The sequence below is a fragment of the Sylvia atricapilla genome, chromosome 2, assembly GCF_009819655.1.
Source record: "Sylvia atricapilla isolate bSylAtr1 chromosome 2, bSylAtr1.pri, whole genome shotgun sequence".
Taxonomy (NCBI): Eukaryota; Metazoa; Chordata; class Aves; order Passeriformes; family Sylviidae; genus Sylvia; species Sylvia atricapilla.
The window spans coordinates 81,994,011-82,017,595 of record NC_089141.1 but is presented as its reverse complement, the minus strand read 5'-3'; the positions used below and the strand labels follow the sequence as shown (position 1 = coordinate 82,017,595).

The 23,585-nt window shown below is 43.4% G+C and overlaps 2 protein-coding genes across 5 annotated transcripts in view; both read left to right on the top strand.

The window, feature by feature from the left end:
- JADE3 (jade family PHD finger 3) overlaps window positions 1-4,817 on the top strand; it is a 47,417-nt gene extending 42,600 nt beyond the window's left edge. The window contains exon 11 of the mRNA XM_066313556.1: window positions 1,323-4,817. Within this exon, the coding sequence (XP_066169653.1) occupies window positions 1,323-2,215 (893 nt within the window). The 3' untranslated portion in view covers window positions 2,216-4,817. The remainder of the gene's footprint in view (window positions 1-1,322) is intronic.
- A 7,210-nt stretch (window positions 4,818-12,027) lies between these two features.
- LOC136357909 (regucalcin) lies at window positions 12,028-23,337 on the top strand. Of its 4 annotated transcripts, none has more exons than XM_066313553.1 (7): window positions 12,028-12,125; window positions 12,320-12,533; window positions 15,323-15,505; window positions 16,775-16,990; window positions 18,480-18,611; window positions 22,087-22,241; window positions 22,993-23,337. In XM_066313553.1, the coding sequence occupies exons 2-7, from the start codon at window positions 12,371-12,373 to the stop codon at window positions 23,041-23,043; spliced, it is 900 nt and encodes a 299-aa protein (XP_066169650.1). In that variant the 5' UTR covers window positions 12,028-12,125; window positions 12,320-12,370; the 3' UTR covers window positions 23,044-23,337. The 4 variants fall into 4 exon arrangements, with proteins under 4 accessions (XP_066169650.1, XP_066169651.1, XP_066169652.1 ...); XM_066313554.1 differs by having other exon boundaries at window positions 12,118-12,133; XM_066313552.1 differs by lacking the exon at window positions 12,028-12,125 and having other exon boundaries at window positions 12,194-12,533.
- Window positions 23,338-23,585: the final 248 nt, after the last annotated feature.

The window sequence follows — 23,585 nt, the reverse complement described above, 5'->3', positions numbered from 1 at the left end:
ATAGTCAATCAAAGTGGCAACACAGAAAGAACTCTATAATTGCTTAAAATATTAACTTGAATATTTCTTTATTTTATGGCTGTTTCTGGTATATATCTTGCTTATCACTGTGGCATCCAGATAGCAGGAATGAGCTACTAGTGATGTCTAGGTTTTTGCAGCGTTGGGTTGCTGGTCTGTGGCACTGGTTCCCCACAACAAGCTCTACTCAGCTGGTTGGTTCTGAGAAGCTGAGAAGGCTTTTTTGCTTGAAGATGTTCATTCCTTCAGGCAAGAGAAAGAGTGACTGATGGGAATTGCTGCTGTTCTCACGTGCCTTGTGCCCGTCATGAACAGCACAGATTTCTTAGTTTGCCATCTGCAGTTGATCTCCTTCCTTTAAAAAGGGTTTAAGTACTCTTGTTATTAATAGGGACGAGTAACCATTTAGGAATGCTGAGGTGCCAAACCCCACTCTGCCCTTCGCATTTACAGCAACTTTTTAAAATAAGGAACACAATATTTGGAAAGAGGAAGAGCATATGCATACCAGTGTAGTTACTGGGATTTGTGAAATTAAGATCTCTCTGGTCTTTCAAGATACATACTTCATCAGTTTAGGGTGAAGACTTAGTGCTTTTTTTTCTCTGCCCCTGAAACATGGATAAGTTTCATTAGTACTGATAAGTTTGGGGTTTTTTAACTGTTTTAGATCATACTATTACTTCATGGAAACAGTGGCACTCTGAAGCTCCTTGCTTTTGTGTAAATGCATTGTATTAGAAATGTCTAATAAGCTTATTTAATGTCTTTACAAATACAAGTGCTTTTTTTAATACTTACTTTGATAGCTTGCAGTGGGTGCTGTATGCATGTATTACTATAAACGCCACATATGTTGAGGTAAAAAGCTTTTAAAGCTTAGAGAATTTTATAATACAAAACAGAGAGTTGAACTAAGTCCAAATTGAAACTCAGTTTTTTCTTTATCTAAAACTGAATATGAACGTTTTTTACAGCTTTGTTGGAACAGCTTCAGTCATATCTCAAAACTGGTACAATTCACTGGCTTAAAGCCCTGTAAAAAGGGTACACTGTTGTTTTTAATGGAAATACTTAATTGCTTAGCTAAATTCTAAAGCGGTGGATAACTTGGAACAATTTGGTTATCCCAATTTCTCCTTAGTGTCCTAAAATAATTTCACACTAATTATTTGCAAATGCTTCTTACTGTTGTGTGACTGTATAATGGACTATAAAACTTGTTGTGGATGACAAAAGAAATCACCCTTTTAAAAAAGCCTTTTTTCTTTTTCTTCTGCTTCCTTACCTCTCTTCTGTAGGCCATACCCTGACAAGTGCACTAGAGAACACACTGTTCTACCCACCTCCCAGGATCACCCTGAAGTTAAAAATGCCCAAATTAGCATTAGGAGACTGCAAAAATAACTCGCTGAAGCTTGGCAACAGACCGCTTTCTCCTGACAACAACAGCACTGTTTACAGCAAACGGAGTGTGCCAATGTCAAAGGAATCGTTTGAAATTAAAGCAAAATCTTATGCCAGGTATCAGCACGACAGCAGAAGTAACGGGTTGCTGGCAGGGATTGGAAAGCCTCGGAGCGAGGCAAAGGATTCTGGCTCCACGCAGCTGATGGAGTTTCACCGGGGCCAGCCATCTGGGAAGCCTTTAGCGCTCCAGGCTGCTTTGCATGGACAGTCTTCCATTGGGAATGGGCGGGTACAGCAGGAGAACTCAAGGCTGGTGTCCAAATCTAATGGTCTGATGGGCAGGGCTGGAGATGTGAGCCAGAGAGACAGCTCCAGCCAGACGTCCTACGAACAAGAGTCTGTGCTCACGGCTCACTTGGCCAGCCAGAGTGGATTCCGAAAATCCACTATAGAACATTTCAGCCGGTCCTTTAAAGAGGCTACCAACAGTCTGGTGAGGACCACGGAAGATCTCCGGTGCTGCGAAAAGCCAACAAGAAGACTTGCAACAAAAGATCGCTTGTGGAGCAAGCAGACACTTGAAGGTGCTCCATACCAGGACAATGATGGGTACTGTCCTGACTTAGAGCTGAGTGACTCTGAAGCAGAAAGTGATGAAAACAAAGAGCAAGTGAGGTTAAGACGAAGTAGCTCAGAGAGAGAAAGCCCAAGTAAAGACTTTGGAAGAGACTGTCACAATAGAAACAAAAAGAATATGATATCTCACAGTTCGGTACAAAGGTGATTAGAAGCCCCCACGGGGTAATTCAGCCTTTATGTATTCCAGCGTACCAGTGCAAAGCTCAGCATCAAAAGGTTCCAGAAAATAGTCTAGGACCTATTTAGGAAGAGCTGCAGTAGGGGATGGGGGAGGGGAGAGAAATCAGAGTAGTTTTGTTCAACTGTGAATTGGTTTGCAGTCTTTGCAAGGGTAGCTCAGTTATCCACAAAACCATGTGGAAATCGTGTGTTTTATCAGAAGGTAACATCTGGGAGAGCACAAAGCGGTTAATCGTGCAAAACTTCAGGAAACCGCTTCCGCCTTGCCAGCTTGAGTGCGAGGCACCGTGTTCATGTGGAGGCAGTCTAGTGGTGGTGGACAGGTTTTAAAGAAGTCCTTGCATTGCTCTAACTTGTTGCACGAGACTGCAGATGGAGACACTGAAACTGCCTTGTTACGGCACCTGCAGTATGGCTTTGATCCAGCAGCGCACTTGCGGATGTGTTAGGACGTTAAGCACATGAAAAGTCCTTCTGGTTTCCCCCGGGAATGTTTGTGCTCAGATATCCAAGCACATGCCGGTGTGCTCTGCTGGATCAGGCCCAATGTGACTACTAAGTGATGATCCCCTTCAGGAGGCTTTGAACTGCAGTGGCGTTTGCAGGCTCCCTGCGGAGGGCAGAAGCAGGCGTCGCTGGCGCTGCCAAACTCGCTGACCTCTAGACGTGCCCCCATTCCCTGCTTTTGCTGAAGGTTGTGTTTCTCTTCACAATAATTCGCTTATTTTGTAAATATACAACTTCTAGTACTTCAGTTTTTTTTAATCTCTGTACATAGATGCTTGTTGTGGGATGCACTTGTAAATATTTTACCCAGCTAACAAGTACAGATGGCTAATTTTGTGGATAGTGTTTACAAAAGTAGATGTACTACTTCAAAGAAAAATGCTATTTGACACTTACATTTAGGCAATCACCGGTGATGCCAGGTTCCTGTTGAAACTGAGATTTCATATCCAGAGGTGTTTTTACCTGGTATTTTTAAAGTCAGCTGAATTAGAAATAATTCTAGCTGAATTTTTTTCAGGTGCAAATTTTCAACCCTAGTTGCCTGAACACAGGCATAGGAGTCTTCTGGCATCTAGGTCTGTAAAATTTTAGCCAGTCATCATTTAGAGTATGATGGTTTAATTAAAAATGGTTTTTTTACTTGCTGAAAATCTACTTTTTTATTACGCTGCTTTTAAACCTCTGGATCAGTTGCTGTTTCCCAGTCTAACACGTTTTTTTAATGTCCTTTAAAATCAGCAGCTGTTAAATAGTGATTAAATTTCAGCCAGTAGTGACTGAGGAGTCAAGAAGGTAAGGGAATTAATCCCCTTCTTTTTGTTTCGAAGACAGGATTTTTGTCTGAATGCCAACTAACTTCTTGTTTTACAAATGGTGTTGTGTTGATCAACAAAGCGACTGCACTGTTTTAGTCTGAAATGCTGTACATTTCAAAAACAGGCAACATTCTCTGTCCCCACATCGCTAGCTGAAATGACCCCATAAGTTGTGTAGGGCATGTTGTACACCTTTGCTGAAGGTTCAGTTTTGTCTACAAACCAAAAGGTGTTCCCCCCGCCACAGTGTGAAGATGACTATGCAGGATCTGAACAGCAACTTGTTTTGCTTCATTTAGTGAAATGAAGTTTTAATTTTGTTTTAATTTATTGCTTTTAGGCTGGGAAATGGCAATGATATATTGAGATTGGTTTTAAACTTTGAAATCTCCCTAGTTGCAATAGGACTAGCAGGTCAGGGGCTGGAGGACTCTTCAGTAGTGAAATAATAAAAAAAATATATACTTGGCCAATCTGCTCTGTTTGCTTCATGCATCTTAAGTTTTTTGTTTTGTTTTTTTTTTTTTAACTTCCTGATTTTATGTATATTTGTGTAATTGATCTTTCTAGAGCTGTATCTTCAAAATTATTTCTTTTGGTGTAAATATGCAGTAGAAATTTAGGTTTCCACATATTTTATTTTTATGGGAAATGCTTTGTGTTCTAAGCCATGGGTCATTCAGAATAAGTAAACAAATGTATGTTCATTTGTATTCCAGTTCTGATTCTCTTAGTTCTCCTTCAATATTTATTAGTAATCCTCTCTCACTGGCCATGAAATTTTATGAAGCTTTTATTGAGAACACTTATCTGGGGGGTCAGCAAAGTGTTCATGTTATTTTATGGCTGGAAGCATAGGACAGAAGAGAGGGAAAATGGTGCTTCAGCAAAACTCAGCATTTCTGCTCTTCTGGGGTTATTATCAATTCAGTTGTTTCCAGTCTGGGCAATGGTTTTGCTAATTTTTACATGATTTTGATAGACATATGAAGGAGCCCTTGGTTATGTAGTTCTCAAGTATTGTCCCCAAAGTGCATTTGCTAGTTTTTATTGTGCATTCGGTGGCTAACTGTTTGAAGTATTACCTCTTAACCTTATTTGTCAATTTTTTGTTGTGTTTTTGCATTTTGTTTTATATATAAAAATATATATATATTCAATTTTCCAAGATGGACTCGGTCTTTTTCAGATGTCCCCTTTTTACAAGTACTTTTTCATTAAATTATGAAACTGCTAACAATATTTTCATTTGTTGTGATTTATTCAGGGCTTTACCCTCTGTGTCTAGCAGGTTGTAAAACTCATCAGTTCTGTGTTCATCAGGAGTAAATTATTTCTGCAGATTTGGCAATACTTTAACAAGCTAAGTATCCAGGAAAACCCTTCCCCTTCAGCCGCCCAAAAAAAGAGTCGCTGAGCACTAATTTGCTGTGTATAGCAAATAGTGCAAGCCTGGCTTTTGTTTCTGCCTAGCTGAGCAAATGTAACAGACCATTTGCTGCCCTGGCCTCACTTTTCAATGTATTTGCTTATGCTGTAGTATGGCTGGTTTTCCCTGGTCGGACAGAATGAGTTACAGAGGAAGAGCCACAGCCAGGCCTTCTGTCTGATCCCTCTTCTTGTACCCCTGCAGACGTGCGCAGCTGAACACTCACCCAGCTGCGTGCAAAGGACAGAGTGGGACAGGCAGGTTCCTGGGCTCATGTCGGCTTTACCCGACCTTTTGCTGTAGTTCCCCCTGCTCCCACAGGCCGGTGCTGGCACAGGGAAGCTGCTCCCTGGGCTAGAGCAGGGGAGAAGCCAAAATGAGAAGGTGGAGGGAAAGGTGATGGGCTAGCTGTACAAATGAACCGATAGCATCCCTCCAGCTCTGACTGGCTCTGCAGCTGGCAGCCTTCATTCAAGAAGGATGGATGGGATTTGCAATGTGGGTGTTGCAGGCAGCAGTGACCCTCCTGCCTGTGATGGGTCTGGCAGCAGCAGAGTGAGTCAGAACTGAGCAGCCAACAACACACTTGCAGGCTTGCTTAAGGATTGGTGAGCAGGTGGCCCCAGGCAGGCTGGAACTGCAGCTGGAGAAAGCTTGGGTGAAATGGAGCCCGAATCTCTCAGCTGAAAAGCCAACAAGAGGTAAAAAACGGCAAAAGGGCAATAAAGAGGCAGACAGAAGGGAACAAAAACCAGCACTAGGAAGAAGCAGTAAGCGTTGGACTGTCAGTTGTTTTTCAGGACCAGGATTTCTTCTTCCCTAAAGGCGTCTTGGAACAGATACCAGCAAGACTTCCTTGTTGTGACTTTCTGACTGGTGGCTTCTAATCCCCTCTCCACGTACAGGCTGCTTGTGACTGGGATGTGGGAAAGACAGGGCCAAGGAAGAAGACTGGTGTCTCCATTAATTTGGAAAATAACTAAGTGTCCTTACTTCTTGATGGTAACATGGGCCAAGGACTAAAGGGGCTACACAGTGGTTCTGAGCACCATCATTTCTGCATTTATGTTGCTGCCCTAAAAGAAATGTTTCTGAGTTACATCTTGCATATATCACTTGTGGAATGTTTTCTTTGCACCATGAATCCCAAATGATTGAAGGACAAAATGACAAATGTTTGGCTATTAAATGTAAGCCTGAATCATTCCCTTGATTTTGATGTGGTACCACTGGTGACCTGGCTTGGATGTAGAGGCTGTGCTGCAGACGCATGATGTGGATCTGATACCTGGGAGCGACCCAGTGTTCAAAGCCTGCCTCTGTGAGCTGCGAGGATAATCCAGCGAAACCACTCATTCCAAATTGGGAATTTGGATGATCCCAGGACTTGTAAAGGTTTAGCACTGCAGGGAATTGACACATCTATTAGGAAAATATGCTTTTGATGTGAATTAAGGAACAAAAGCTGCTTGCACAACTGGGGAGCTTGGCATGCAAGGGAAAATACCGGGAAGGGCAGAGATAGAAAACAATGGAGTGCCTCAATGCGGCTTCCTTAGGAAGAAGTGAAGACAGACTTCTCGGCTCTGGTTTCACGAGAGATGATCTGCTACTGCTGCTTCTGAACCTTCGTTTTACACCAGCTTAATGGCTGAACACTTCTGCTAGTCCTGAGGTGAAACTCTGTGATATGTCCCTCTTGCAGAGATGATTCTGGGATAACTGCTGCCAGGCTCTGCTCCTAACCAAGTCAGTGCATCTAGCGGGATGTGACAGGTGGATTAAAGTGACTGCAAGCACAGACTTCTGAAAGAAAATGGGGCATAGCAGTTGGGTAAGTTGTTTGAAAATAGCGGATGTGCATGCCTATTTCTGTTCCTCAAGTTCACCCCTCTGCAGAGAGCTTGGATAAATTTGTGTGACCACGTGGTTGTAGAAGGAGAAGCAGCCTCAGGTATTTGCTCATTCGTTTACCTGCCTCTGTGTATGCAGCTTCCAGATAATCTTTCTTTTTCCAGTAGGCTTCTTTTGTCTGGGACAACCTCCTGGATCCACCTTGCCCTGCCCTTTCTCTGGGATTTTTCTTTTGTTTCAGGCTGGGCAGACGCTCCCTGCCTTCCATTGCTTTCTCAGCAGCCTTGGAGCTGGGTATCTGCCTCGCCTTAGCTGCTTTATCTGATATACATTGTTTTAAATCTCTGGGTAGGCTCCATAATGACACCTTTATGGTTTCTTCTGGCTTAAACGTCCTGAAGACATTTTTTCTGGTTTCTGTTGTTTTTCCTCAGGTGCTGCCCCACCCACCCTAACCTGAGGAAAGAAAGAGCACTGGGGAGCAGGACACAAATTGTATTCTGACAATTCCCTAACAGTTCCAGAGTTGCTCTGCTCACGAAATCGGTGGGCCAGTGTCCTGGGAGAGAATTAAAACTAAGCACAACAGCAACATAAAAGGAAGGTGCCATCAAGAAATCTCCTAGGTCATTTGAGAGCTCTTGAGCTTGTGACAGACTTCAAGGGTAGTGCCTATAAAAAGAAAAAGCATTATATGTCGTTTGGAAAACTGGCTCTGGTTATACCTCGGGAAATGCAGGCCCTAGTGAGGGCATGAATCATCTGAGGGGGAAAAACACCTCTGAATTAGCCCACCCACTTCACCTGAAACCGCGGTGTCTGCTTGCATTCCTTTGTAGTTCCTTATCTCAGAAGGGTGGTGCTGAGTAGTTTGGGAACCCCTGTCACTGGCATTTTAGGCTCCATTTGCATCTGGTTGAATGAAACCTGACCAAAGCTTCCCTCCTTAAAACTGGCTCAGTTATTGTTCTGTTGTCTCCTCTAAAATGAAGTAGGGGCATTGTTCTGTCCTTTTCCTCATTATTCATTCTACAACAAGCCAGACATCTCTCCTGGTTAAGAGAAGCACAGAGGCCTAAAAGCTGGATGAGCCAAGTGATACAGATATTAATGAGCAAGTTGTAGTTTACACTCGTTACAAATGGCTAGTACATAAACCGGACTCCTCAAATTGTCTGGTTGAACATCTTAAATTAAAGCTCTGTCAAGTCACCCTAAATCTGCAGTTAATTTGAAATTTATTTTTCATTTGGCCAAAAGAAGGATTTGCATGCCAGCAAGCTGCAAACACTGTTGCTAAATCAGTTACTTGAATCAAAGATGCTGCCTTTCCTTGAAGTCCTGGCCCCGGCCCCGTTGCATGACCTCTGCTGTGACTATAATTTTGCATCTGCTGTAGCACATATCAATGCTCTCTTTTTTTTTTTTTTTTTTTTTTTATCCTGAGGCAAGCAAAATTCAAATCCAGGTCACATGGGGTACAAAGACCAGAAAAGTAAGGCATTAATGAAAAACGTCTTGGCTGTGGTCCACTGAAGAATGCTTTCTGAAGCACCCTGTTGCCTAACTACTCCCAGTACAGAGCGGAGGTCTGGAGAGGCACAGGCTGGAAACTCCAGATTTGTGAGGCAGCTTAAGGCAGTAGAAACTTGCACTCGCTGGTGCTCCCACGACATGAATACATGAGGGTATTCATGGAGCACTGGGGAGACTGGCTGCAGTGGAAAGGGTCGCACATTTGCTTAAACATTGTGTTATGAAGTGAGAGATGCTTTTTCATGAGCCTGTGGCCAGTATGGAAGGAATTGTGCTGAAAGAAGCCTGTGTAATAAACTGTAATAAGTACAGGGTACAATTGTAATTTTTGTGAAAACTGGTTTTTAAAGGCTAAATACTTCAATATGACTTCATGGTGATTTGATGCAATCCTTTGTAGAAAAGATTCCCTGTCTGGGATTCTTAATCCATTCTGCATTAACTTGTGTGACAGTGGTAAGTGTTAGACACAGAAATTAGTCAATGGGCACAAATCTGCTGGTGCCACCTTCTCCCAAGCAGACATTTGCAAACAGGAAAATGGAGTACTTTGGCAAATGCTTTATTATGTTTAAATACACAGCTGTGATCATCCAGACTAGTAAACAATTGAAACTTCTCAGCAGTTTGATGTCTCCTGGAGTTACTTGTTGCTTACTAACAAATAAAACTTGATCTGTATACGCAAGCCAATTCCAGGAACTATACTTGGCTGCAAACAAGTACATGGCAGTGTCAACTCCTGCTTTCCAGCCAGCTGATTGCAGTGACTGATTTCATGGTTCTACCTCTGCTCTTGCTCAGTGTTTTTTGCTTGTCCCTCCATCTGTGCACCCCCCAATGCAGTATTATTTGTAGTGGAGAATTCCCACGTGCCTGCTCTGCTTGCCCTAAAGGATTTAACAGGCTTGCACTGAGGTAGTGGCTCCTTGGGCTCCACTCCCCATGGCACAGTCCCTGCTCTCAGCTGTAGCTTGCCCATCTGCTGAGGAGACCTGACAGACTCCATACTCAGAAGCAGCTCTAGGACTACAGACAGCTGATACACAGAATTCGCATTTTGTACCAGCCATGGATAAAGCTTTGGAGCCCTCCCACCTTCAAGCAGAAAGGAGGACTAACAGTAGTAAAGGCTACAGCTGAAGGAAAGAAGACAAGGATTGCTCTAAAGATGAAGAAATAGCAGGATCAGGCTCATAAAAGGAGAGAAAAACAACTGCAACTTTCCAGGAACGAGCAGAAGTAAAATCCAGTCTCTGCAGTGCCTGAAATAGTCTATCACCTCTTCTTGCTTACAGTTTATGAGGGTAGGGGGATTTTTCCAGCTCTGTGATGCTCTAGGCTGTTCTCCAGAACTGATGAGTGTCTCCTGACTGGCAAGAAGGGTAATGGCTTCTGGCAGGCTCAGGGAACCTGCAGGCTGGGGAGGGCCTTGACTTGACCCTACAAAGCCTCCTGCATCACAAATCTCCTCTTTGTGTTCTTAATGGTTGTAGAGAAGAATTCCACTTTCCTTGCTCCCTCCTACCATGTGGAATAAATGCTAAGTTACCAGGGTGTCCTTTGGAAGCCACAGAGGTGCAGTGTAAGCTCCCTATCAGTCAGAGCTGGAGGCCACACAGTAGACTCTCTGGCTGTGGTGCAACGGTGGGAATTTCCCAGTGGGGAAGGCACAAGGCAGCACAAGCTTTGGCAGTCACCTCTTCTGTGCTCTTCTCTCCCACAGTGAACTCATATTGGCAGAAGATCTCACCAGATGCTGTCTGTGAGGGCACACCACCATTGATTCCTCCCTGCTCTCATTTTCAACAAGTTTGGATTAGCCATTACAGGGAAGGCAAAGCAGAGGTGCTGTCCCATGTAACTAGAGATCCAAGCTCCAAATACATGGCACAGTTTGTGTTGTAACTTGGTGCTTACAGAAGCTGTTAATTTTCTCCCAAGGTGTGTGCCAGCACACAGCTTGTTTTGGTGCCTCTAAACCATGCTGGCAAATGCTTAAGTCAGCAAGGAACAGAGAGACTGGTGAGGTGGGTTGAGGGTGTATCTCCTGTTGCTGCTGGATTCAGTAAGCTCTTGCATTGTATCCCGAATGGCCTTGTAGTGTGCAAAGACAATGGGAGAGTAGTAAATGTGGTTCAGCTTTGTAAGAAATAATTGTTCATTGAACTTAATGAATTCTTTGCATGGGTTGTGTTTTTTGGTTTAGCTTTTTGCTTACTTTTTGTTTTAAATCTCTGCATCTCCTTTCTGTGTTGTAAAATGTTTGGGAAAAGAAGAGAGATGTGGTGCTTTTTTTCTGGATGTTTCTCTGTGATGATTGTTGCTACTAATTTGCTTGCCTCAGGTCTGAGAAGAATTCCTGCTATTTGTTGTACATGCAGCAGTAGGACAGAAAGAAATTCAATGTGAAGTACTGAAGGAATACCATGGAAGCCTACAGAATAGAAACCTAAATGCTCAGATAAGGCAACAATAAGTTAATGAATATCACATCAGTACTCCATCAGAAGAAGCCTATATGAAACACATGTTGGTAAGGTCATGTAACCCATGAACTTCGAAAATATACCACTAATAGAAAAAAAATATACCACTAATAGAAAAAAAAAGTGACCAAGTGAAGCCCAGGCTGTGGCCACCTGCTTTATGAATAAAGGCAACCAAATAAAACATTCAACAGGAGACAATTGCCAAGGGGAGGGTGTATTATAAGGAACAGGTAAAATCCCTAGAAGCTGTGTGGGGACTACCTCCTAAAAGACCCTGCTACATGCTATATGATCACTGGTGTGCAGTGCCTCTTAAATAATAGGGCTGCTACACCAGCCAGCTGGAAACCAGAGTTTGGATGGGGAGTTTTAGAGCAGCTGAGTTAATTCTGGTTTGTGGGGACACAGCAGCAAGCCAGCCTGTGCCTGCCTTGTGCTCCTGAGTTTCCAGGAGGAGACACACAGGGCATGGAGGAGAGAGACTGAAGCCACTTGATGTCACTGCCCCCTCTGGGGGTCACCAAGTCAGAAGGCAGTATATGTCATGGGCTCCTCAAGAGGACACCTGGGATATAAAAAGTACCAACTGCTTTGAGACTTGAGGTCTGGGGGCTGTAGTGGCCATAGCACAGAGATAAGCAAATGCAACAGACAACTGTACCTGCAAATTCTGATGCCAGCTGTTTGCCTCATGCTTTTGGAAGTCTTTGAGACTGTAGAGCACAGGGAATAAAAGACAGGGCATGCTGAAGGCCCCGGATTTCTGGAACCAAGGTGCTGCTGCAGGAGCTGTGAAGGATCCCTAGTGCTGGAAGTCAAGGCCAAGTCTCTGTGGCCGCCTACACCAGAGCAAGAAGGCAGGGAGAAACCAGGCCTTTCGGGAATCAGCCCCTCCGGGGGCTGAGAAGCCTGGCCACCGCGGCGGGACAGCTCTCCTCCCTCCTTCATCTCCCTGCAGCACTTGGCGGGGGGGTGCCGAGCCGCGGCTGCTCGGACAGCGGCCACGGCCCGCTCCTGGCGCTGGCCGAGGCCGGAGAGAGGAGGATCGGGCGGCACAGCCCGCCCCGGGCGGGGGGCCCAAGGCGCGGCCGCCCGCCGTCTCCGGGCCCGCTATAAGAGCGGCGGGAGCGCTCCTGCGCGGCTGCAGGCGGCACGGCCGGGCGTGCTCGGGGGCGCCCTTCGTTGTTACAGTCATTAGTATTTATTATTGCTGCTCTTCTCGGCTGTGTTCGCAGGCAGGTACGAAGGTACATCCACACGCCCGTGTGTGTCTGACAGGGCGGCACGCCCGGTGCGCCCCAGCAGCCGGGCATGCGGCGGCGGGCCCTCCGGCCGAGCGGCCTTTGCCTCCCGGCGCCCGCCCGCGGCCCCCGATTTAACTTTTCCTCTCCCTTTCGTTATTTCCCCTCTTTTTTTCTTTTTTTCCCCCGCAGGCCGTGGCGGGGCCGAGGTGCAAGACGCGGTGACGATTCCCTCGGCAGCCCATGTCGTCCGTCAGGATCGAGTGCGTGGCCCAGGAGCGCTGCGGGATCGGGGAGTCGCCCGTGTGGGACGAGAAGGAGGGCGCGCTGCTGTACGTGGACATCACGGGCAGGAAGGTGTGCCGCTGGAGCCCCGTCACCAGGCAAACGCAGGCCGTTCCTGTGGGTAAGGAGCCGCTGGAAAACCCTCCTGTGTGCGGGAGCTGCGCGTTGGGACTCGGGCTGTGGCCCTCGGCAGCTGCGCGGTGCTCAGATCTGGAGACCTTTCCCTGCAGCCTGGGTGTCCTCGCTCGCCAGCACACTGGGAGACACTAGATACAGACCAGACCTAGTCCTGGGGATTTCTCTTAACGACTTTTTGCCACTGGGTTACGTTTGATCTATTTCTTTTCCCTGTATTTTGCCCACAGCTCACTCTCTTTTGTTCGCACTTTGTCCCAGAGGTAAAGTTCTTCTGTTGGTGTAGTTCTGATGTGAATGATCAGTGCTCACATTTTCTGTATTGAAAGAAGATTTCTAATAACAATTTAAGCAGCTGATGCTTTTTTAAGGTAGTAGTGTCACCAGCTAGAGTCTCAATGCCAAGTATTTTTTCCAGAAAGGAGAAGATATGCTAACTTACATTAAAAGAAGATTGCAGATTTACTGCTGGATGCGATAGAGTAAATATTTGTGTTGGGAGAGAGCTCCTAAAGTGGTTTCAGTACAATTTATTATTTTCTCATGTTCAGTAACCCTTGGTGAAAATCAATTTTGCCAACCTATAAGCTGTTTGCATTATTCACTAGGAACTGATCCGGGCTTATCTGCCTTTCAAATTACTGTAGTTGCCAATTCCAAGGTGAGAGAAGGCCTGATACTAATTTTGGAAGTGTTGCTTCCCAAAATTAATTCCTTGTAGCTGAGCTGGGAGAGTGTGCTTTCTCCCTGCCTTTCCCTTCAAACTGGTGTACTTTCAAAGGTGTAGTCTTTTGCTTGTGGCCTCTCTGGAGATGTAGAATGGAGAGTAGCTGAAGTAGCTCCTTTTTTTTTTTTTTTTTTTTTTTAATTCTTTCCTCTCTTTAGTAGTAAAATAGTTATGATTAATAGCTGCGCCTTTGGGAATGTCATGATTAAAAGAAAAAAACCCAACCCCCAAACAACCAAAGAATGCCATGTGATTATAGTAGCCGGTTTCCAAAGTGGAAACTAAGAGAAGTTACTCATTATTAAAGTTTTTAATAAGAGAATTACAACAACCCCATGCCTAGAAACCACTTCAAATGCCCTTTATAACTCCACAGGGGAAACACCATAGCTGCATAACTGGGCCTGGAGGGGAGACCTTATGGTCAGTTTTCTCTTGGGCATATGATGGTGCTGCCAATCAATCAATTCCTGCAGATGCTGCTTTAACAAAGCCCTCTGGTGCCGCAGCAGACTGAGCTGGGTGCATGGGCTGAGGCACTCCTTGCTCTGGGTTTGTGCAGTGAACAGTAGGCTGGCTGTGTCCTCATGCACTCCTTTCCTCTGGGGTGATTTTTCAGGAAGATATGGAGCTGTTCTTATGGCTGTAGGGGCACCTGGATATCCAGCACCTCCAGTGGACAGCTGCTCTTGAGTGCTGCTTCTCCCAGGGTGGGAAGAACACTGAAGGAAGGACTCTGCTAAGCCATGGCCCCAGGCTTTTCCTGGGAGAGCAGAAGTAGACTTGCAATCCCATGCTCTGCTAGGGAAGCCCCTGCTGCTGATACAGGGAGAAACTCACTTTTATTACTGTGGTTACTGGCAATCCAAAGAGCAGCAAAAATACTGCATGTGGCAGGTACCACACACAGCTGAGGAGACTGTGCTGCTGTTTGTGCTGGCAGGGGAAGAAGGAGTGGCACCCCAGTGTAAATGAGCCCAGACCACCAGCAGCCTCAGCTGCTAGAGCTGAGCTTGCAGTCAGGTGTTCATCTCCAGTGCTGGGGGCAAACGGTGTTCAGATTTCTGTCATGGTGGTTGGTACTGCTGCCAGGGCTCCAAAGGGAAGGGGCATCCTGAGCCATGAGCAAACAGTTGGAAAAGAGCAGTTCCTCTTGTCACCCAGTGGTGGCTGGTGGTGGTTATAAGTGTTTGTGAAAGTATTACCCAATTATACCCCTGTAAAGCTATAAATAGAAGAAATGTTACAGTTTTAAATTAGAAAATTAGTGATTAGTCTCATTTATAGAAAATATTATGCTAGACTTGGCTGGCCTGCCTAAAGTTATTATTCCTTAGATTACATCTGATTGTAGGCGTTTACAGAAATGTTGTCTTTGCACTCACTGGGTTTTTTTACTAATTCCTTTATAATAACCTGCAACTGAGGTTTTATGTGTAATAGCTCAAGTGAGTGTCAACTAAGCATGGAGCATTTACTAGTTTTCTGTTTTGTTTTAGCTCTTGGGAAGCTCTGCCACTCCTTGGTGTGGTTTTGGTGCTGCTGGAGATTGGTTTGAGTGGCACAGCAGAGTGTGATGTGGGGGGCTGTCTCTCCTGACCGGTGTGATGTGTCCCAGTGCGGAGGTACTCTGCCTCCATTGCTGCAGGGCTCACTTACACAGGAGCTGTGCTAAATAAACATGGTTGTTCTAGAGCTCTTGTGGCAATTGATTTTTCCATTGGAGAGAGGGGAAGCCACACAGTAAGCTATGGTAAAAAGCATATGTTCCATCCCTCTTTTTTGTACTTCTTTATTTTAGTAAAGCACCTAGGACAGCTAGGTGCTCGTAATGATTATAGCTGCTGGTAGCAGTGGTAATACTCAAGTTCATGTGACATAATCTGTTTCTATGTATTTAAACATCAATTTTGTTGGTAGAAAAGTAGGTTGTTTCTCTTGCCCGTGGTTCTGCTGAGTTCGGTTGACGTGTCTGAAGTGGGCATTTCTAAGGAAAAGAAATGTCTCTTCATAGCACATCTCACTTTTCAATTTCACCCCGTTTCCAGATGCCCCTGTGAGCTCCGTGGCTCTCCGGAAGTCTGGGGATTATGTCATCACCCTAGGAACCAGGTTTGCTGCTTTGAAATGGAAAGAGGGGCTGGTAACCACCATTACTCAAGTGGACAAGGATAAAGCAAATACTCGATTCAATGATGGGAAGGTGGATCCTGCAGGGAGGTATTTCGCAGGTATGCTGCAGTCTCTTTCTTCCCTCTGGTGCTTGCTGGGTGTTGGTGATAAGATGCAATGAATGATCAGTTGTAGATGCAGCAAGTTTTCCTTCATAGTTAAATGGTGGGGATTTTTTTGTTGTTGTTGTCTTCAGAGTTTAAATCCATTTACACATCTATTTGTATTACCTGGGCACTATCTAATCTTGTGTAAGATACTGGCCTAGCCTCTTCCCTGTCAGCTGCTTGTTTTGAATACTGGAAGGGTGCCAGTAGAAAATCTTTTTTGCAGTGAGAAATTTATTATATTGTGTGGTTTGTTCTCTGTAATTCAGAGTATTATTTCTAAAAACTAAGGGACTATTGATCCTGAAGATGAGAAGGCTCAGGGGATCCCACCTGAACGGGGAGGGAGTTAAAGAGACGGAGGTCAGGCTCTGCTCAGTGATGGCCAGTGAAAGACCAGAAGGAGTGGGCACAAACTCAAACTCAGCCAAGTCTGTATGAATGTAAGAAAACTCTTTTACTGAGGATGATCAAACAGTGGGAACAGGTTGTCCAGAGAGAGTGTGGAGTCTTCATCCATGGAGATCTTCAACACCCAACACTGGTGGGAGGAATCTGTGTTGTCTGACTCTGCTCTGAGCAGGGGATGATGCTGGATGATGTCCAGAGATGCCCTCCAGCCTCAGCTGTGATCCTGTCCACCTGTTTTTTAAAACACCATTCTGTGCTTCTGCTGTGTCGTTCAGTCCCGAAGCCTACCTTAACTTGCATTTACCCAACTTCTCAAGGGCTGGTCTCAGCTGCCAACTTCAACCTGCAAAGATGAGATTTGCTTTAAAAGAGGCTTTAATGTAAGACTCATTCTGAGGGAGGAGGTAATTTTTTTCCACTCTCTCAGCTCTACAAGACATAAAGATATATTGTAAGTTAAATGCCAGCCACACCTGTCTTAATATATGAATGACTGAATAGAACATTTTGCAGGAATCATGCTGCACATCATTTCTGCCACAGAAATGTTCAACAAAAGAACAAAGACTCTGCTTTGCCACCTTCTGCTAAAGGCAAGCACTTTGGAAATCCACCTTTCTCTTTTGCTTTTAACTCAGTTTCTTCCTCAAATTTCAGAAGCCTCCTGCACTGCTCCGTTCTGTGTTGGCAGTGTGATCACCATCATAGTGAGAGGCTGCTATGGTGCCTCTTGGGAGCCTCCTCCACGCTCAAACCTGGAGAAGGGTCCATTTACTCAGAACCTGCTTTCTCCTCTTTGGCTCTGCCCAGGTACAATGGCAGAGGAGATTCGTCCTGCTGTGCTGGAGAGACACCAGGGCTCTCTGTACACGCTCTTCCCTGACCTCTCAGTGGTGAAGCACTTTGACCAGGTGGACATTTCTAACGGGCTGGACTGGTCGCTGGATCACAGAACCTTCTTTTACATTGACAGCTTGTCTTACTCAGTGGATGCCTTTGATTATGACCTCCAAACTGGAAAAATTGGTATGAATGGTTGTATTCTAAAATTATTGTTTGTGCCTGAATATTGTGATGTTTGTTTCCACTCTTGTTATTACACAGACACGATCAGAACTTTGGGAGCACTTAACCAGAAACCTCTTTTGAGCAAAACAACAGAAGCCGTATTAACATCTCTCTGTGCCTGCATAGGCTCCTGGCTCAAACCAGTCAGGGTTGTTTGGTAATACTATAAAGTATTTAAATTGCATGGCAGTTTGAGTAGTAACCTGTACTACTGTTACTAAACACAAGGCATATCTGATCTTACAGTAAAAAGGACGAAGTGTATCTCATCTGTCTGTTCCTGTGGCTCCTGCTTCTTACTACTGGCAGCACAGGCAAAGTGACAGCAAGTGTGTAGTATTGCACAAAACCTCTGCCAGCTTCTCTAGATACTTCTTCACTCTTCACCCTTTTTTTTTTTAAAACACAAGCTACTAAGTGAATATTCTGCAGAAAGAACAAGGCAACAATGGTAGCAGTAATTCAAAGCTTCCTTCATTAATTTAAAACAAAACAATGCCTTAAGGGCTTCTACAAGCTTGGGCAAAAAGAAAATTCCGATGACTTGGACTAGTAATTTGCTTTTGAGTACATGTGCTGCAGTATTTTGTTTTGAAAGAATTCAGCCAATCTAATGTTTAGTTTTAAAACTCTGAATTTAAAGTAATTTTGGATGTAGCACCTTATCCTAATGTCTCTCTGCTATGGCTTACAACTGAATTTTTCCTTAGGAAATAAGGTACTTCTCTCTCTCACTCGTTCTGGCTTGCTCTTTCTGTGGGCAGTCTGACAATCCCCAGGAGCAAAGAGGAAACTCATTAAAAATATTGCTGCATATGAGAAACATTGAAGTTGTCAGAGCATAAAACAAACAATGTTGGAAAGTTGGGTTTAATTTTCTTTAATAACAGTGGATAAAAGTTCAGATAGGGTTGTTTGTTTTTAGGTCGATAGTATGCCTTTGAAACTGATGCCTTTCCTAACTCTGTGTTTATGTAAGCTCTCAGTTTTATAGATCTGAAAGTCAGTTTTGTGTTGGAACAGTGATTATTGGCACATTCCAACAAATTGTTTGAAAACTCTCCAGCTGGAGCAGCCCATACTGGAAATGATGCAAAGTGCTTTTAGAACAAGTTATTAATTATATGAATATATCTAACCTTAATTTATTCAGTTACTCGTTTAATATTGTAAGTAGAGAGCATGAGTAGTGCACTAGAAATGAATGCCAGAAAGAAGGATTGGACTTCCAATGGATAGAAACTGATCCACAGGCTTTCATGCTGAGAAAGAGCTGTCTCAGGGAACAAACAGGGCAGCAGACACAATCTATTTCTTTCATGGGAAAAAAAGTCAGGGCCTCAGCACAGCTTTTCAAAATAATAGTACAAATAACTCTGCAGTGCTGTGACTGATAAAAATTTGAACAATTGTCTCACTCAGTTCTGTGGTTTTTTTTACCCTGCAGGCAACCGTAGGAGTATATACAAACTGGAAAAAGAGGAGAGCATTCCTGATGGGATGTGCATTGACACTGAAGGCAAGCTCTGGGTGGCTTGTTATGATGGTGGGAGAGTGATTCGCCTTGATCCTGAGACAGGTAAGTCCTTGCAAAACATGGACTGGAATTTTGTGTTAAACAAAACAAAACACAAACAAAAACCAAACAAAAAAAAGAAACAAAAACAAAGAGTGAGAGGTGTGTTTTTTTTCACCTCACAGAAATGGCATATCTGCTCTTTTTTAAAAACTGCTTTTTTTTGCTTTTTCCTTATTATTTAAAACAATTTTATGTCCCTGCTCTAAAAAATTACCTTTGTAAATAAGTCTCCTTTGTTCCCAGCATCTATTGTGTTGGAAAAGATAAAGTTGTTAGGGAGACCATCATTCCACTTGTGAATTGAGTTAGCATCCTCTTGCATCCTCCAGAATTAGGACCAGTGTTTATCTCATTGATAAATGGGAAAGATGACTTAAACAGTTTTTGAGTCTTGTTTTTTCAGGTTACTGTATTATTTTGGGCAGCCTACTGGATTTAATTGCAAGTCCCACAGGACACTGATGCCAGCAGCATCTTTTTTATTGTTGGAAGTTATTTGCACGATCACTTTTGCAATGAAATAATTAAAAATGTTTTTATGAATTCCACAGCATTTTATCATTCCCACAATAATGTCTCGGATGTGCCCATTGTCTGAGTCTGTTGTTCATTGCTGCTGTCATTTGGACTCTAGTGATGTGCCAGGGATGATTTACTCTGGGTAGAAAACACTTGTAAAGCACTTAAGGGAAACTGAACCACACTGGCTGCAAGGGGCTGTTGGGTGAGAATGGGAGGATGATTTTGTCACATCCCAGACAGCACAAATTTGCATCATGCACTGGGAATACGTTTGGAGCCTAAGGGATTTTGTGGGACTGGGGATTCAGGAACGTCAATGTCCCTGAATCCACAATGCCTTGTCTGCAGCACACAGCAGACTCTAGCATGCGTGCACCAGCCTTGCTTCTGACTCTGCTGGAAACCTTTACTCGAGGCTCAGGCTGTGCTTTCCCCCTCACCTTTTGTTCTGTACCCATCTAAAGTCTTGCCAGCTTGTGGGACTTGGGAGATGCCAGCAGTGCTGGGACTTGTTTTTGGACCTACATTCTCTCACTCTGGTGGGCAGAGCACTCCTTGCTGACATCCAGAAGCCCTCTAAATACCCTTCTAGGGTAGTAGATTCAATAATATTTCTTCTCTGGTTCACTGTTTCTACCTTTTTCCTGCCTGGCCTTTTTTTTTCTCTCTGATCTTCCTTTTTTCGCTTATTTTCCTTTTCCTTCTCCCTTTTGGAAGTGTTTTCATATGGGAAAGCTAGAAGGAATAGTGCCTGTAAGGAGATGCATAGGGATATGCATAAGAATATTGATGTAATAATACTTACCCCTAATGCATTCCCAGTCTTTAACTACGCTCACAGATGGATGAGGTACTGATGTCTTGGTTGTGTATTTCTCAGTGTATTTATCTTCCATGAACCTGTTCTGTCTCCCTCTCATCCATGTCAAAAATAGCCACCTTTTTTTGTGAATTTATCATTACTTGCCCTCTCAGGCTATCATTTTAAAGTAATATCGAAAATCTGCAATTTTCTGAATGAATTGTAATTATTCAGGGAGATAACCCAGTCACGTTTGAAGAGAATTCTATGAAAGCTTCTTTTAATGCACAATACCCATCAAGTGCGGCTTGAATGGCTGTCAGCCTGTTGCAGATACATCCACTGATAAAAAGCTCATCTAAAGCACATGAGGGATTTGCAGGTTACAGTGATAACAAAGGCTGGACTTTGTTTTTAGGGCAGTGTGATGAGGAAACTTGTTTGTTTGGCATCTTTCCTAGAGTAAAGGTTTTGAGGTTTAAGATGAAGCAGCTTTTCAGGTCTAGGCTTTTTTAGCAGAGATTGCTGCTGTCTTTAGATTGAGGATGTGCTACAGGGAGAGGCTGATGGCTGATCCCACGGGGTTTGCAAAGGACTCAAGGGATGTCTAACTTACATGTTACCAAGTCTTGTCATACGTTCTGGTCACTTAATGACCTGCTAGTTTTATTCTTTAAATTGGAGTCCTGGAACCATTAAGGCTGGAAAAGAGCTCCAAGATTATCGAGTCAAACAATCAACCATCACTGCCAAGTCTACCTGTAAACCATGTCTTTAAGTACCACATCTGTGTGGTTTTTAAATACTGTCAGGGGCAATGTTTGCACCACTTCCTTGGACCGCCTATTCCAATGCTTGACAACCCTTTCAGTGAAGAAATTTTTCCTAACATCCAATCTAAACCGCAATTAAATATTTTTTAGCTCTTCCTAATTATTTTTTAATATACTTAGACTTTTATAGTGTCAAAAAGATTTGCTATATTTGTGTCTTTTATAGAGACCAAGCACAGATTTTCTTGAAACTCCAGGGAGACACCTCAGAGCTTTGTAAATTATATCTCCTAGGCTGTTACCTACTGAGAGCACTCTACAACTGCAACCAGGGTCTATCCCCTTCTCTTCAGGGCTCTTGCCTCTTTTCCTACAGTCCGTGTTTTTTTTCCTTTTGAATGCCCTTCCCACTCACTTTCTCCCAGACTTGGTGTCAGTCAGTTTCTAGGGTTCCCAACATCAAAGTTACTTTCCTGCTATTTGAACCCATCAATGAAGTTAGCTGCTGTAAGGAGACCAAACCCTTTACACATGCAGTTGGGAGGACAGGACAGAGAAGTTACACATTTTGTAAGGAAATTCATGTGCTTTAGCATATTTCTAGAAAGAGAAATTCACTTGTAGCTACATAAAATAAACATAATGGGAATAGGCTGCTATTGCCCAGGATGAGCAGACGTTTTGGGAAAATCTGCTGCAAGATGTCTTGACAGCCTTCTGCTTAGGACTAGAGGCGATCTGTTCACTACCATCATTTAGACTGCATAATAAATACATAGTATTATTTATGGTAGCACTAGTTTTTTATATTCATCAGACATGTCTCGTGATCCCTATTTTATTCAAGCTTGATTTGGAAGACAATTGAAATTTCAGGAAAACCTTCTAGGAATTAATCTTCCTTAACCGCAGGCAGTAGAGGTGCAGGAGGAGGTACGCCTCTGTAACGCCGCATGAGGTCTGCTCGCTCCAGGCTGCCTTTGTAGTTAAAAGTAGAAAAGTCAGCAGATCTAGGGTGTGATTCATGTGACCTGTTTTAGAGAGGAATTCTATCCCATTTCCATTGACTCCATGGACAGACTAGATGATGAGCTCAGATACGTGTTTGTGCTGTGGATGTTAGCACTTAATTAGAGGACAGGCTGGGATTGAAGTGGGATTTGTTGGTGATACCTGAAACTGAAACTTGTCAAATGATACATCATCAACAACAGGGTTCACAGAAGTCTGGTTTCACCCTGTTATGGTGCTCATCAGTCAGGATGAGACCTCCCACTTTTGCAGAGCACCTGGCTCCACAAAGGTTATTTGTGATAATTTGTTTAAATTTCTTGTTCTAAGTAGACAAACAGGAAACTTCATGCATGTTTTCCTCCAGGAAAAAGACTCCAGACTGTGAAACTTCCCGTAGACAAAACAACATCCTGCTGTTTTGGAGGAAAGGATTATTCAGAAATGTATGTGACTTCTGCCAGTGATGGGATGGATAAAGAGTGGCTTTCACGGCAACCACAGGCTGGTGGGGTTTTCAAGGTGAATGATATTTTCTCCTTTCATTTTAGAAGGCCATTTTTTCACTCCTGATTTTTTCAGGTAGCAAAACTCCAGTTGGCGGTGATGGGAAGCTGGAAAAAGACAGTTGTTAGAACATTGGTCATATATGTTAAGCTGTTTGTATTTTTTGTTCCTGTTGCAGAAAGTTAAATGCATTTAGAGATTTGAAGATACTTTAGGGTTTAAACTTTGTACCAGTGCTGATAGTGCAAATTTTCTATGCAATCATCTCTTTATACTTCTCCCTCTCCCAACACTATTTGCATTTTCTATTTATGGAAAAGATGGGTAAATACTTGCATGTCTCAATTAGTGGCAGATTAACGTCTTAATCAGTGGCAGATAAAAGCATCTGCTTTTATTTACTTTCTAGTTAATAATCACAAAGTTATCTGTTTAAAAAATAGTTCACTGGGATTTGTTTTAAAGCCCTGTTCTTTTGTGTGCATGCCGAAGGTTACATTGTGAACTGCAGAATTAAGGCTTAGCAGTATCTAAGAGAAGAGGCTTTTGGGGAATGGACTCTGGCCTGTGATTACTGAGCTTTAGAGAAAGAGAATGCATTGAAATTCCATGCTGTGATGAGCTGATGTGTGCAAAATATAGTAGGATGTCAAGTTGTAGGACACAGTCCTTTTCTAAATTAAAGCATGTCTGGTTGTGTAGGAAATCCAGTGTCTGATAATGGTGAATTATCACTCTATTTTTTTTTTCCTCTGTGTTTTAACAGATAACAGGACTGGGGGCAAAAGGAGTTCCACCGTATCCATTTGCAGGTTAAATACACTCTTCAGAATGGATTAGAGAGGGCTGATTTAAGCAAGACAAGTCTGAAGGTCTTGTTCTGGCGTTCAGCGTCTTTTGCTTGGAAACCATAACACCATTATAATATTTCATCAGGAAGGGGTGAAAAACTACTGAAATACATGGAATATTTTAAAATGGATCTTTTTTCTCCCTTTTAATTTACTTTAAATATATGATGGTACTTCTATAGTACTAAAAAGATTCTTGTCCTAATAAGGTACTGTTGTAACTCTACTGTATGATTAAATAATATTTTAATATGTTTTTATTGAGTATTCTTCTGTCTCATTTGCAACTTAGGTTATATTGTTTTACTGATTAAACTACTTGTACTGTCTCTTTTACGTATTTTCAAAGTTCCTCATAAAACACCCTTTGGTGGTCTTACCACTGTTTTATCTGTAACTTGTTTTGTCCTATGATGTTCTCAACCCCTGAAAAGTTAATACCTCTCACTGTGCACCTGCATCTTCCTTCTACCAGGCCTCAGCTGCAGCTGCGTCTAAATTAACTCTG